Source organism: Pygoscelis adeliae, unplaced genomic scaffold, assembly GCF_000699105.1.
Source record: "Pygoscelis adeliae isolate BGI_AS28 unplaced genomic scaffold, ASM69910v1 Scaffold43, whole genome shotgun sequence".
NCBI lineage: Eukaryota > Metazoa > Chordata > Aves > Sphenisciformes > Spheniscidae > Pygoscelis > Pygoscelis adeliae.
In genome coordinates this window covers 3,440,612-3,453,179 of record NW_008824538.1, presented here as the reverse complement: position 1 = coordinate 3,453,179, position 12,568 = coordinate 3,440,612, and the positions used below count along the sequence as shown (strand labels likewise).

At 46.3% G+C, this 12,568-nt stretch overlaps 2 protein-coding genes across 2 annotated transcripts in view; one reads left to right on the top strand and one right to left on the bottom strand.

The window, feature by feature from the left end:
• CDKL1 (cyclin-dependent kinase-like 1 (CDC2-related kinase)) overlaps window positions 1-7,388 on the top strand; it is a 17,814-nt gene extending 10,426 nt beyond the window's left edge. Inside the window, exons 4-9 of the mRNA XM_009321649.1 lie at window positions 118-208; window positions 970-1,170; window positions 3,796-3,878; window positions 4,411-4,467; window positions 5,122-5,277; window positions 6,228-7,388. Coding sequence (XP_009319924.1) covers window positions 118-208; window positions 970-1,170; window positions 3,796-3,878; window positions 4,411-4,467; window positions 5,122-5,277; window positions 6,228-6,335 — 696 coding nt within the window. The 3' untranslated portion in view covers window positions 6,336-7,388. The remainder of the gene's footprint in view (window positions 1-117; window positions 209-969; window positions 1,171-3,795; window positions 3,879-4,410; window positions 4,468-5,121; window positions 5,278-6,227) is intronic.
• Window positions 7,389-8,257: 869 nt separating this feature from the next.
• On the bottom strand, window positions 8,258-12,568 carry ATP5S (ATP synthase, H+ transporting, mitochondrial Fo complex, subunit s (factor B); the record flags this gene model as incomplete). The annotated part of the gene is made up of 4 exons (XM_009321648.1): window positions 8,258-8,845; window positions 10,050-10,221; window positions 11,166-11,374; window positions 12,513-12,568. Coding segments are annotated over 4 exons (552 nt in total), but the record flags the coding sequence as incomplete, so codon positions are not given.

Below are 12,568 nucleotides of genomic sequence, written 5' to 3'. Positions count from 1 at the left end.
GCAGGAATGATTGCCTGGCACAATGTGCAAGGGGGTCGTGATGGCTGAATTAAGAGGTTCTTTATCTGAGGGCCAGGTTAAATACTTGCTTCTAACCTTGTTTTTTTCTGTTTCCAGTGCATCCACCGAGATGTAAAGCCAGAAAACATCCTGATAACAAAGCACTCAGTCATCAAACTTTGTGATTTTGGATTTGCTCGCATACTGAGTGAGTGCCAACTTGCTACTTACACGGATTGTTAACACGTGAAAGCTCAAATGAAGTGTAGGATCAGGCTTTCAAACACCAGTAAAGACTCACTTGTCTTTGTCTGATGCACGTGTAAATCATCCTATATAAAGGCTGGTGTGTTTTCACAGAGAAGCTCTGCTAAAGGCTGGGTAGAGATCCCCAAACCAGCTTAAAGGGAGCTAGCTCAGACACCGCAATGCCAAGTGCTTCTGTAAACAAACTCTGTCTGAGCTCCCCGCTGGTGCCACTGAACTGCTGGTGGTGTTGGCGCTGGTAGATGGAAGTTGGCCTTGGGCATCTTGGAGCTGCCCAGCCGTTGCTTATGCAATACTGGAGACACAGCTGGAGTTCCCTGGCAGGAGGAGCCCCTCTGGCAGAAGGCGCTGTCTCTGCAAACAATGGCTTCACATTTTCCGTTGTAAATAAACCCCCAAATCTTTTTTTTAGCTCTTGCTCAGACAAATCACGTGGGCTTTGAGAACTGACCACTGGCTGGTGCAGGGCCCTGCTGAGGAGCTCTGCATATTTTCATTTGGAGAAAAATATGGTCTTGATTTTTGCCAAGTCCTAAGTGTTTCCAAAGTTGGGTTCTGCTAGTGGCCAGTGACTCATCCTGTTCCTGTAGCTACTGCCCGCCCAGGAGGTGCCCCAACGTGTGTCACAACTAATGTTGGCTTGTCTGCATCGTTCTGATCCCACATTCCTGTTTGTTTCTCTTCTTCCCGACCCCAACCTAGCTGGTCCGAGTGATTATTACACAGACTATGTGGCTACCAGGTGGTACCGCTCTCCGGAGTTACTTGTGGGAGACACCCAGTACGGGCCTCCCGTGGACGTGTGGGCGATTGGCTGTGTATTTGCGGAGCTGCTATCCGGGGTCCCCCTGTGGCCGGGCAAGTCTGATGTTGACCAGCTGTACCTCATCCGGAGAACCCTGGGTAAGTGTCCCTTCCACACCGGTCAGAGCCCTGGTCTTCCCGATGCCTTTGGCAGGACTAGAGCTTGCCCAGGAGGAGTTTCCTCTGTGGTGGGAATCGGGATTAGCCAGGGGGTGAATTTACCCAGTGGATCTCTCTCTTTAGCAGGTGCTGGCTTTATTTGAGGTGTTACTGTCCTTGAAAGGGAGCTGGGTTTTCCTGGCATGACTTACACATGCAAGTCTTGTTAGGAGATTGCGTAGCTGGAGTAACACATGCTGCTGCCGGTCCTGGCAGGACCCGGGGAAACAAAGTTGGCATCCACGTGGGCGGTGACTGTTCTTCAGAAAAAGATCTGTGGGGTAGAATTGGTTTCACCTTGTATGAGCCAGCAAGTGCCAGGCTGTGGCTAAAAGGCTCACAATGGACAGGGCTGCGTAAGCAGGACCATTGCCTGCAAACCGCCTGAAACCGTTCTTCCACTTTCTTTAGCAGTGGTGGCCTCTGGGAAGCTTGGTCTGGTGCTGGGCAGTTTAAGAAAGATGTGGGGTGTGTTAGGTGACCACCGGATGCCCCTCCTGGTCCTTTGGGGTGGCTCAGTGACTACCGGAGCGTGGGGAGCACAGGGCCGGCCCCGCACTCCTGCAGCAGAAACACCTGCCTCTGCTGCTGTCACCACACAGATAGAAAAAATGAGATGCCTGTATCAGAAAGGACCAGGAATGTTTTGCATAAAGGTTTGGAAGATCCAGGTATTTTTCAGGGTTTGGTACCAGCTGTTGGTCCTTGCTTCTAGGTCACGAATAGTTGGATTTAGTTCATCACAGCTTTGGAGGTCTCGTAAACATTGCAGGTGCCTGCTGGTGGCTGTGTGCTTGGGAAGGCCAATGTGAACACTGAAGTTTGGCTGTTCCACCTGTTTGTCTTTATTCACCAATGAATTTTAGGAGCCACTCCAGATTTGGAACAGAGGTTAAATAAAAGAGCCATTATCTCTGTAACATTTAAATTAATCCAGTCTCACTGATTCTGTTTGATGTTGGTGTGTAACATCTGATTTCTTGAGTGGAAAGGAACAAACCCCCACTTTTAATTAAAATTTGTTGGAATGAATCGAGAATTGTAATTTTTACTGAGCAGTTTATAAAACTATAAAGGTGACGAATGGCTTTAAACAGATAAACTCCTTAGCTAGAAAAATAGTTCAACGTTGATTGCTTCATCCTCCAGAATACATTTATGCCAGTGTTAGGTAAGTTATAATTTATTTTTAATGATAGGGTTTCAGCCAGAAGAAATTCCCTTGTGATCCAGGTGATGGCCTGAGGCAGTGTTTACAGAGAAAAGCTCCTTGGCCAAAGCTGTGTAATTAGGGTGGTTTGGCTATTGTACTGGCTCTTTTGTTACGGATTTGATTTTAACATTTTGCTTGCTCGGAGCTGCTCTAAGCTTCAAAAAAGGGCCGTGGAGGCCCATGCATTTCCCCATTTCCCCATGCATTGGGGAAAAGCTACAGCTTGTTCCTGTTGGTGCTGCATTTCAGCTCTTTTCTATACAACATCCTCAGGAGCGTACAAAAAGAATTTCACCCAATATGAGTTAAATTTGAATGAAGCTGGAACACTTGTGGTTAGCCTGTCCCCTTCCAGCAGTCAGAGGAGACACGACTGTTTATGCAGACAGACTGCCCCCTGGGAACCCTCTTCCTTTGAAAATGCTGCGTGGAGAGCAGGCCAGCAGAGCCCTGCTCACCCTCCCTCGAACACAGCACACCCACAAAGCGTGCCCACGCTGCCACGCGGCCACCTCCAAACCAAACGGTGGCTCCTGCCAGTTACTCATGGGCTGGCCCATCGTGTCTGATGTGCGCAGGGGATTTAGCTGCTGATCTGGTCTTGCTCAACACTTTGGGAAGGATCCCTGGCTGAAGCTCAGTGCTGTGGCATGGCTGGAGTTTCGGATCCTGGTAGGTGTTTGCACAGCACCCTCTAGCTATGATGCTGCACCAACACACAGATCTTGAGTTCGGCCGGCGCGCAGCGGAGGTACAGGTGCTGGCACAGAGCAGACGTGTTTGTGCAACTTAGTGCCTTGCCCACCTCATTGCCTGGTGTTCTACCGAGGGGTCTTTTTGCTAGTGCAAATCCAAATTTGCAGTTACCCAGATAATGCAGTGATAGGATCTAGGCATTTGGCATGGGGAGATAGATAGAAATATGTATTTTTCAAGGCCCCCGGCTATAGTGGCCACAGTTCATAAAAGCCTCTCTGCTGCACAGCAGAGAAACTCAGAGCCTGGAGGAAGCACAGCAGCTGAGTACTCCTGCTCCAAAAACTGCTCCCACCAGCTGAATTTCTTTGAGCTATTTACAGCATGAGGCCCTGGGCAGTTGTGACTGTGGGCAGCTGGAGCTGCGTGGCCCTGCCTTTCGTTCAGCAGAGTCACACGGCTGTGGGATCACTGACGTCCTAGATGGACGTTAGTTTTCACAAAAGAACTTTTCATCGGCTCACTTGGTGGTACTCCATCTCGTTAGATGTTCTCACGGATGGTGTCAGCCTTGTAGGGGCTATAAGCTTGTTCAATGCAGGCACTGTAAAAACAGCAAATTAATCTGACTTTGTTTTTTTTATTCTTGGTCAAAGGGGATCTTATTCCCAGGCACCAGCAAGTGTTCAGCACCAACCAGTTCTTCAGCGGGGTAAGAATTCCAGACCCAGAGAGCATGGTAAGAGCTCCCTCTAGACGCACTTCCCCTGAGCCTAGCGCTAACCAGCAGTCTGTCTGCAGTGCTAAGGAGATGAGGTGTTTGGACAGAGAAACGTTCCTGCTTCTTTTTACCCAGAGTACATGTGCTATCTGCTTTGGAAGTGTGGCTGGAAAAGCCTCACTTGCTCAGCTTGACCAGTCCTTTGCTGTGCAGAATATTTTCCCTATCCAAAAGCTTTGCCCTGTACTTCACCGATGTACACTAGAGTATTATTCGGAGGTGGCTGAACCTTCTCGTGACGTTTTAACTGATACCCTGTGTAAAAGCAGTCAGACAAATGCTTAATCTCTGCTCCTTCTCCCCCCTTCTGGTGGCACAGCAGCCAACCTACCCATCCTCAGTAATGCCAGGCCGCTCCCCTCTAAGCACGTGAAGTGACAGATGCATTTTGTGAGGTACAGGTCATGTTGCTATGGAAAGCCGGTTCTCTGTACCCTGATGAATTAAAAGCTTGCTAATATGAGTACACTCACTGTTTTTTTCCCACCAGGAGCCGTTAGAAATGAAATTCCCTAATATTTCATACTCTGCTTTAGCTTTCATGAAGGTAAGAAAATTACAGCTGGTGGAGGAGCTCTGCACTGGGACTTAGCAAATGCGGTCTGTTTTGCTTATCAGCTGGTAAATGGTTTGAGAGTTGGCTACTGAATTATCAGAAATTCATTGAAAAATAGAGCTGAAGGGGATTTGGAGAGGACTTCTAATCCACTCCTCTCTAATCCACTCGTCTTTACCATGGAGGTGGAAAACATATTATTCCCTTATTGAGATGCAGTGAATGGAAACTGTGAGGATGGAGGCACTAAAAAGGAGGTGCAGCTGTGGATAGTCCTAGCTACGCTAAACACTGGAACAACACAGCTCGTGCCATAGCGGATTCCCCCGTTAAAGAAAAGTTGTTCTAGTTCAAACAAAAGTTATGGGCTTAACTGGTTTTGGAGGCTTGATGGTTTGCTACACCATACGATTGTTACTGTCCCTCTAGCCGCAGTTTCTGTTACTGCCTTGTGGCAATTGTTCAGTATTAGCTGCTTTGCAAGCTTCATGCTGACTCTGAAAAGCCACTCTTAGAATCCATTAAAAAAAAAAAAGATTAACACATCTATCTGTGCAAATAGTCATTGGCTGTGGTGAGTAGCTGGAATTGTGCAGACCTGTTTAACGAGCCTTTTCTGTGATCCTTTACTTCATCTTTTCCAAGGGTTGCCTTCGTATGGACCCTGCGGAGAGGCAGACGTGTGAGCAGCTGCTGCAGCATCCCTATTTTGACAGCATTAGGGAGGCAGCGGATCTGGGGAAAGAACATGAAAAAACGGCTCGGAAGCCAGCCAGGCTGACTCGGAAGCACATGCCAGGGGTAACACTCTCATAGTAGTATTTAATGTTCTGTGCCTAAGGAGGGGACTGGTTCTCTTTGTTTGGCTCCCAGGAGGTGGGCTCATGCTGGCAGTTAACGTTGAGAGAGAGCTCCTGCATTGGACCAATCTTAATTTTAGCCCGAGGAGAAAATGAACCTCCTGGCTAAAGAGTAACTCAGTACAGACTGAATTCTACCGTGCAGCTCCATTGAGTCACTGGGGATAAGCAGCACGGCGATGCGAAAGATCAGGTTTATCCGGGAATGTGCATTCCCGACAAAGAATAGCAGGATAGCTGAACAAACTGGACGTGCTTGCATGGCTGGTTTAATCTGGAGTTCTCTGGGATCTGTCTGATGTGTTTGAAATCCCACATTACGGAGACGGCAAAAATGCCCAGTTCCATTTGTAACTGCTGCTGGGATGTGATCCTTTACTCGGTTCCAGACGTTACACAATGCACTGGGTGTTTCTGCAGCTGGAGCTGCCAAGCAAATGTCTCCCTGCCATTTCAGTCTTTCCAGACGCCAGCCCAAGTCTCCAAATCCAGCCTCATGATGAGAGTCAGTCAGCAGTTCCTTCTTCCTGCGAGCCCCGTTCCCCATGACAGCTCTAACACTGAACTGGGAACATGCAGGGAAGCTGGAGGGGTAGGATGGAGAACTGCTACAGCATATAAATTCCCGGATCAAACTGATTCGCCTCCTCCATTTCTGTGACGTAGGATGTAACAGGAATATTTTTCTTGCCCTGGATGACTGGAAGAAATACCTTTAATGAGCTGTTCTGGTTGCAGTCTAGTTGTAGAACACCAGATCCATGACACTTAGTTTGGAAAGTACAGGATTACAGCACGAATAGTTTTGTAGCTTATATTCCTTTCTGAAAAATGAAATGCATGCTCTCTTCTCATTGCAAACAAATACACGCTATGTAACTTTTCCTTTAGTTACAGTACCTGCCTCAGTTAACCAGTAGTAACGTTCTGCCAGCTTCGGACAGCAAGAAGTACCGCTGCAAAACAAGGAAATCAGACTACCACTTCCCCAACATCTAACCGGATGGCAGATTAAAAACTGTTTATTGCTCAAAGTTCGAGTCATTCAGAATTTTTAAAAGGAGGACACGTGGTGGAAAACTAAATTAATGCATGTTATGACATCTACAAAAGCAGTCTGTAAAGTAATGTATTCTGGGTCACTACTGGAAGGAAAGTGATGCACAGAGAGAGCTCCAAGCTCACGTTAGTCAGTGATCTGTGTACAAAGGAAAATACATTTGTTTTGCTTTAATTCGTGATTGTATACTGGTTCGGGATCGTATACTGGTTCAGGAGTACCGCAACCCAGTGTTTACAGGGTGAATTTAAAAACTCTTGCCTGTCTATCACCTGTATTTCAGACTTGGCAGAGGAACTGCAACCTCGCCAAATAAATCGGAGTCCCACCGTGTCAACACAGCAGTAGTGCTTTGGGCTGGGGCTAAGTCACTGATCCCGCAGGGAACCGTCAACGTGTTGCCTGTGCCAGTAGAAGAGAGATGTGTGTGTTTGTGGAGCCGAGCCTGATGAGAGGCTACCGAACCGGTCCAGTTAGTTACAAACCTGCTGAAATAGCACTGCTTTAAAGATAGGTCTGTCTTACGTACCGCGTTTATAGATCACAAAGCGTCAGAAGTACTGGTAATGACTTAACTTAGACTTAATGGAAGGCTCGACAGGCGCTGCTACCGGGAGAACGTATAAACAATAAAACCTGTTGTTTCTTTAGTCTTTTCAGAGTTTCTCCTGCCTGTTTCTTCCTTGCATTATGAGGTTGTTTTTATTTGCTGTTTCTGTCAATAGTGACGTCACTTGCCTGTAGTGTTACAGAAATCGTTTTTATCAAAAATAATTCATGAATATAATTTATAACATTGGCCAGACACAGGCGGGAATTCTACCTAAGCATACGTATTAGAATGCTTCTTGGGTTTTGTGTAATCTCAGGATGTAGTATTGTGTTGGTTTTGAATAAAATAAACGTAGCTCATTTTTCCAGTTTACTGGATGTGTTTTACTGTATAGAGTTTTACCACTGGGCAAGGAACGTCCTCTTTCTACTTGAAACCTAGAGCAAAAACGTTTTCTTTTCCCAGTACTGTTCTGTGTTCAACAACAGTAAAAGCAATTTCAATGGGACAGGTGCCATATCCTTACAGAGTGTGCCTGTCTGCCTTTTATTTCATATTACAATTTAATATATTTTAATCTTGAACATTGTGTCCATAGATCGCGTTGGTTACGCTCAGAAAGCTTTGGCGTTCCGGTCCTTTCCGTATGGATATATCAGCCATCTAATCCCGTACACGTGCAAGGTACGGCAGCACCCACGCGCCGTCCCGTAAGCAGCAGATAGCCTGGCAGCCAGCTCCCGGACACAGCCCTGGGCAGCGCAGGCTGGAGGGAACGTCACCTCTGGACACCGTTCCTGCCCGCTCTGCGCTAGGAGATACCAAGGAGAATCAGCCCCCCCACGACGGGTGTAGTGCACAATGTTGTCCTTTCCGGGGGGTGCTTGGCATCATCTCCTTCAGAGGACAAGCTGACAATCGGGGCAAAGAAAAGAGACTCTCAGTTATGCAGAGGTAGCCGTGTCTGAGACATCACTGAAATCTGCTTTCTTGGAGTCGTCGCCTACCGCCTTCCTCTCCCCTACCACCGAAGCTAGGAATTTGACTAAAAAAGCTATATTCTTCCAGAGGATGAATCATTCTCTTATTTAGCAGGAGTGATATGGGTGCAACTAAAGAGGTACACAGAACTAACTTAGTCCATGTCAGCATACAGCAAAAATGTGTGCAAGGGCTTATCTAAGAGACCCTGCTTCCCCACAAATACAGCAATGTTCCGTTCCTCAGCTCGGTGTTTATGAGACGGTTAGACTGCCTGTCTGTAGATCACCCCATTTAAAACAAACAAAGGCTACATGAGTCGAAGCGTGAAGAACAGAAAACAGGCCCATAAGCTATTTTATTAAATCATCACCCACTGACTGGGCGAGATTCTCAGAGAATAAACAGCTCCCATTCACTCCCACAGCACGGACATCATGCAAGAAAAGCGTACAGCGCTGCTGTTTCGCAACACTGACGTTCTTCCCACCGTCATTTTGCACAAGAATTGCTGTGCCATAAAGTATTTGAAAACTTCTAATTGATGTATTGACAGCTTCCTATAAAAACAGGAAAAAAATGACCATGCACAGAAGGCTACCTTCTCTGCGGTTGATTCACCGTATAGTTTAAGCTTAATAAGACTTAATTGCATAAAAGCTTGCATACAGCTTTTGAGGCTGGATCGGGAGATCTGGGCTTATTTCCATACCTGGAAATACAGTAGCGTCTACAACTTAACCTATGCAACATAGGATAAATACTATGAAATCAAATACATCTGTTACGTGCAATTGTGTTTATTCTAAATCCAGCTCCAGCTCCAGGTTTGGCAGTGCCTGCTGAAGGACGTGAACAGTAGTTTCTTTCTCTCTTATTCCAGGAAGGTCACTCAGATACAAATATTCAAGGTTCCTATAAATATTTAAAAAGAAAAGTCAGCAACTACTATTTAACTGTTGACACAGAAATTAGACAAAGGGTTATTCTACCATAGTTTTTTTGAGGATTTTAAAAGGTTCTAATGTAAGTTTTTTTCTGAAGTGGGTCCTTAAAGTTTTTAGCTCACCCTAAGTTCAGTCCTTCTACACAGCTTAAAAAGAGATCCTGGACCCCCCACATCATGAAGCTGCCTTTGTATTAAACAGTATTTAATAATTTCAGTAGCAATTCAGTAAAAGTTATTTTAATGTAAATAATAATGTAGAAAGTCCTTAATAATAGCTTTCTGCAGGATGAAATCCAAGTCACCACATCACCCATTTGCAGACGTCCGTTAACTCTGTAATACTAAACAGTTCCGAGTTACTTTAAGGCCACGGTTCAATAAGGCACCTACGGACGTGCTGCAGAGCTACAGAGCTGCACGGTGTCCAACCCATGCCCGAGCGCTAGAAGACACAGCTCTGCCCCAAGACCTTTCAGGCCACAGTGAGCACGAGATAACCGAGCGATAGGAAGCAGCGCGAGGTGTAGGAAGACAGTAAGTTGCAGGACACCACCAAAGCCTGCCCTGAAAAGGGACTGCAGCGGGGGGGGCAGGAGCAGAAAAACCAAGGTGATCATTCATTACTTATTCTCAAGCAAAACCCACCTCGTGTGCCAGCGTGAAAGGAAGCTGCACGCATTCACTGCTCTTGCAAAGGTTGTGTGTCGGCAGAGAGCACGTGTCCTGCTCTAATTTGCGCAGCAATCTAATTAATTGCGTAAGTTACTTCAAGCGTCAATGGGAGATGCTGCGCTCAACTCTGAGGATAGCAGGGCAGCTATGGATTCACGTACTGCGGCGGACGATTCCGGCTTTCTCAGCTGCAGGCCTCAGTGCCACACAACTCCCTGACACCAGCCTTACAAGGCTGATTAATATGTGTATGTTAATCCACACGGCTTCTCAGAGCTATCCACAACACTGTCTTCAACCACGCCTGAAGAAACGTTTCCTGCGCTGGCAGTGCCATCCCTCCCAGGCTGTCATTCAAGTCAGTCCCCAAACCCAGCCATCCCACAGCCTCGCACACGTCTGAAACAGCCCAGAAACATTCAGACTTCAGCCAACACGATCCCAAAACAGCAGGGTGGTAACAGCTAGGGAGCAAGACCACCTCAGCAGCTCACGTACATCAGCTTGTGCAGTGCAATGATGCCTTTATCTGTGACATTCCCACAGGAAATTATCTTCAGCTGGAGGAGACTCTTCTGTAGATTCTTCGTCTCGCTGAGCCTCTGCAGACACTCGTCCTGTATGTAAATACACTTCTGCAGCTTAATTTCTGTAACATGTTCAAGACCATCTGGAAAGACAAAAATGAGTACTTGCTTCAGAATACCAGGAACAACCCGTACTCGTTAAGTTCTCACTCGCCAATTTAGTAACTGCCTCCAAAACCACACAGCAACACGCTCCCCTGTACAGCGAGGCTGCAACGCGCAATGAAGCTCCAAAGCCCCTTTATGGGACTTCAAATCTATGAAAACCCCCGGGTTTGTATCCTTTTGGTAAGATTCTAAGAGCTTTGACATGGGCAAGTAACAAAAAAAAGCTCTACAAGTTTGGGAGATAAACAATGACTCTGAATTAGGAACATAATAATGCAGGAAGTTCAAGGTCCCCTGCCAATAAAAAATAAAACGGTCTGTTCCCCATTTTGGTTTTTGTTACTTAAAGGAGACCTGAAACAATCTCTTTTTTATTTTGTAAGAAACTGAGAGCTTGCTGCTTTTTTTTTTTGTCTTCAAAAAAATACATGAATTTTTTTTTATGTATTAAAAAAAAAATCATAAATTTTTTTCATAAAAATTCATCATAAATTCCTGGAGAACATCATAAATTCCTGGAGAACAAGCAGTATTATGACTTCACAGACACCAAAAACGTCCCTTGGTTTAGAAGAAAAAGAATATTTAAAGTAGTGCTTTTTGCTACCAACTATTTAACAAGGAACTCAATGAAACAGCAAATCTTTGCCGCACTTCCTTAGTGCTGCTGTCACTTCAGGTAAGGGCTGATGAAGTTCCCAATCTCTTTCTGCTTCACACCACACCTCCAGCAAAATCTCAGGAACTACTGAACGTCTGTAGAGCCATTTAAGGAAAAAAGAAAAAACAAAAAATATTTGAAAAGATTTCTCTATCTCTTACTAAGGAACGAGAAAACAACCCAGTTATTTGTATTTTGATGCAACTGAAAGAACTAAGACCATTCAGCATAATCTTTGCACAGCTGTGTCTCCATTACCCAGATAGTCAAATCCTCTGTACATGATGCAAGAGTCAGTGGCATTAATTGCTTCTATCTTGTACTTCCCCAGGGGCCCCGTTGGGAGGCCGTTGTAGTCCTGCTGCCATTTCTGATAGCCTTGATAGCGCACCAGGGCGCCACATCGCAACAGCCATTCTGAAGCTGCCCTGTCAGGGCCAACGGCTTGTATACGTTCGTAGTCCACTCTGCCAAGACAGAAGGAGCAGTCACACGGTTTCTATACTGTGGCAGATTTATTGTCTTTACAATAATGCTACTGCACAACAAATATTTGGGTATATGCATGATAAGATGTCAGAAAAGTAAAAATATGATTTACTGGAAGTGGTTTACGTATAATTATTTGGATTGTGCTGGTTCTTAAGCAGACTGGCGTAAGTTTTTTTTTAAACTTGTTTTAAATGGCAGTTACTTTTGGTAAAAAAAGAAAGAATAAAAATGCAACTTGACTTGGCACATGTTAACCCTTCTCATCGATTGTCTCCTTCCATGTCCGTAAGGAGAGATAAAAAATGCCTTTCTCTACCCAGACTAAGGCTTTACGACAATTGGAAATTTGCCCCCCAAACATACTTTGATTACATAAAAACTGAACATTGCCTGTCACATGTGTGTCACTCCTGAAGCCGCCTTCTCAGCAACTACAGTATTTCAAAAAGCCACACTTCAGCAATTAGTTAAAGTCCCTGGATCCATCCAGTTAAAGGATACCTTAGTCTGGTGAGCAATGCTGAAGACAGAAGCAGAGACCTGGAAGAGACCCCCGGCTGGTTGAGCTTCCCGCCCCACTACAGCCATCAGGTACACCACGCAACCCTTTCCACAGAACTAGAAGACGTAAGGCAAAGCTATTAGCTAGCGGCAAAAGTTATGGGCAGAGAAAGTTGCAGAGAAAGGCTTTATCTTTCTAGAAGTACTTGTGAAACCCTTGTGTGGCTGAATCGCATCGTAAATGACGGGTTGGTTACATGCTTTTCTGAATAAGTAAAGGGGGCGCGGTTGGGCTACCGGCTGAAATGCAGCCGGGGGTCAAAGGAGGGCTGGCAGCGAGGGACAGAACCCACATCGCCAGCTCGCCTCGGCCGCCCCGGGGCGGGGAGCAAAGCACAAACCTTCCTCCGCGAGGCCACAGCTTTGTAACTGGAAACGGGTAAGGAACGACCCCTGCCAAGCACCCAGGTGCAATCTGGGGGGGGAAAGAAGGGCACCGATAACAGAAAACGTCCTCTCCAGCCCCGGGACGCAATTGCTTCCTCCGTCGCGAACCCCGCGGTGGATACGTGGGACCCGGTAACGGACCCGCGCGCACCGGGTCACCCTTACTTGTTGAAGACGGCGTTCAGCCACCCCCAGAAGCGTCTGCCGGGGCCCCGCGGCGG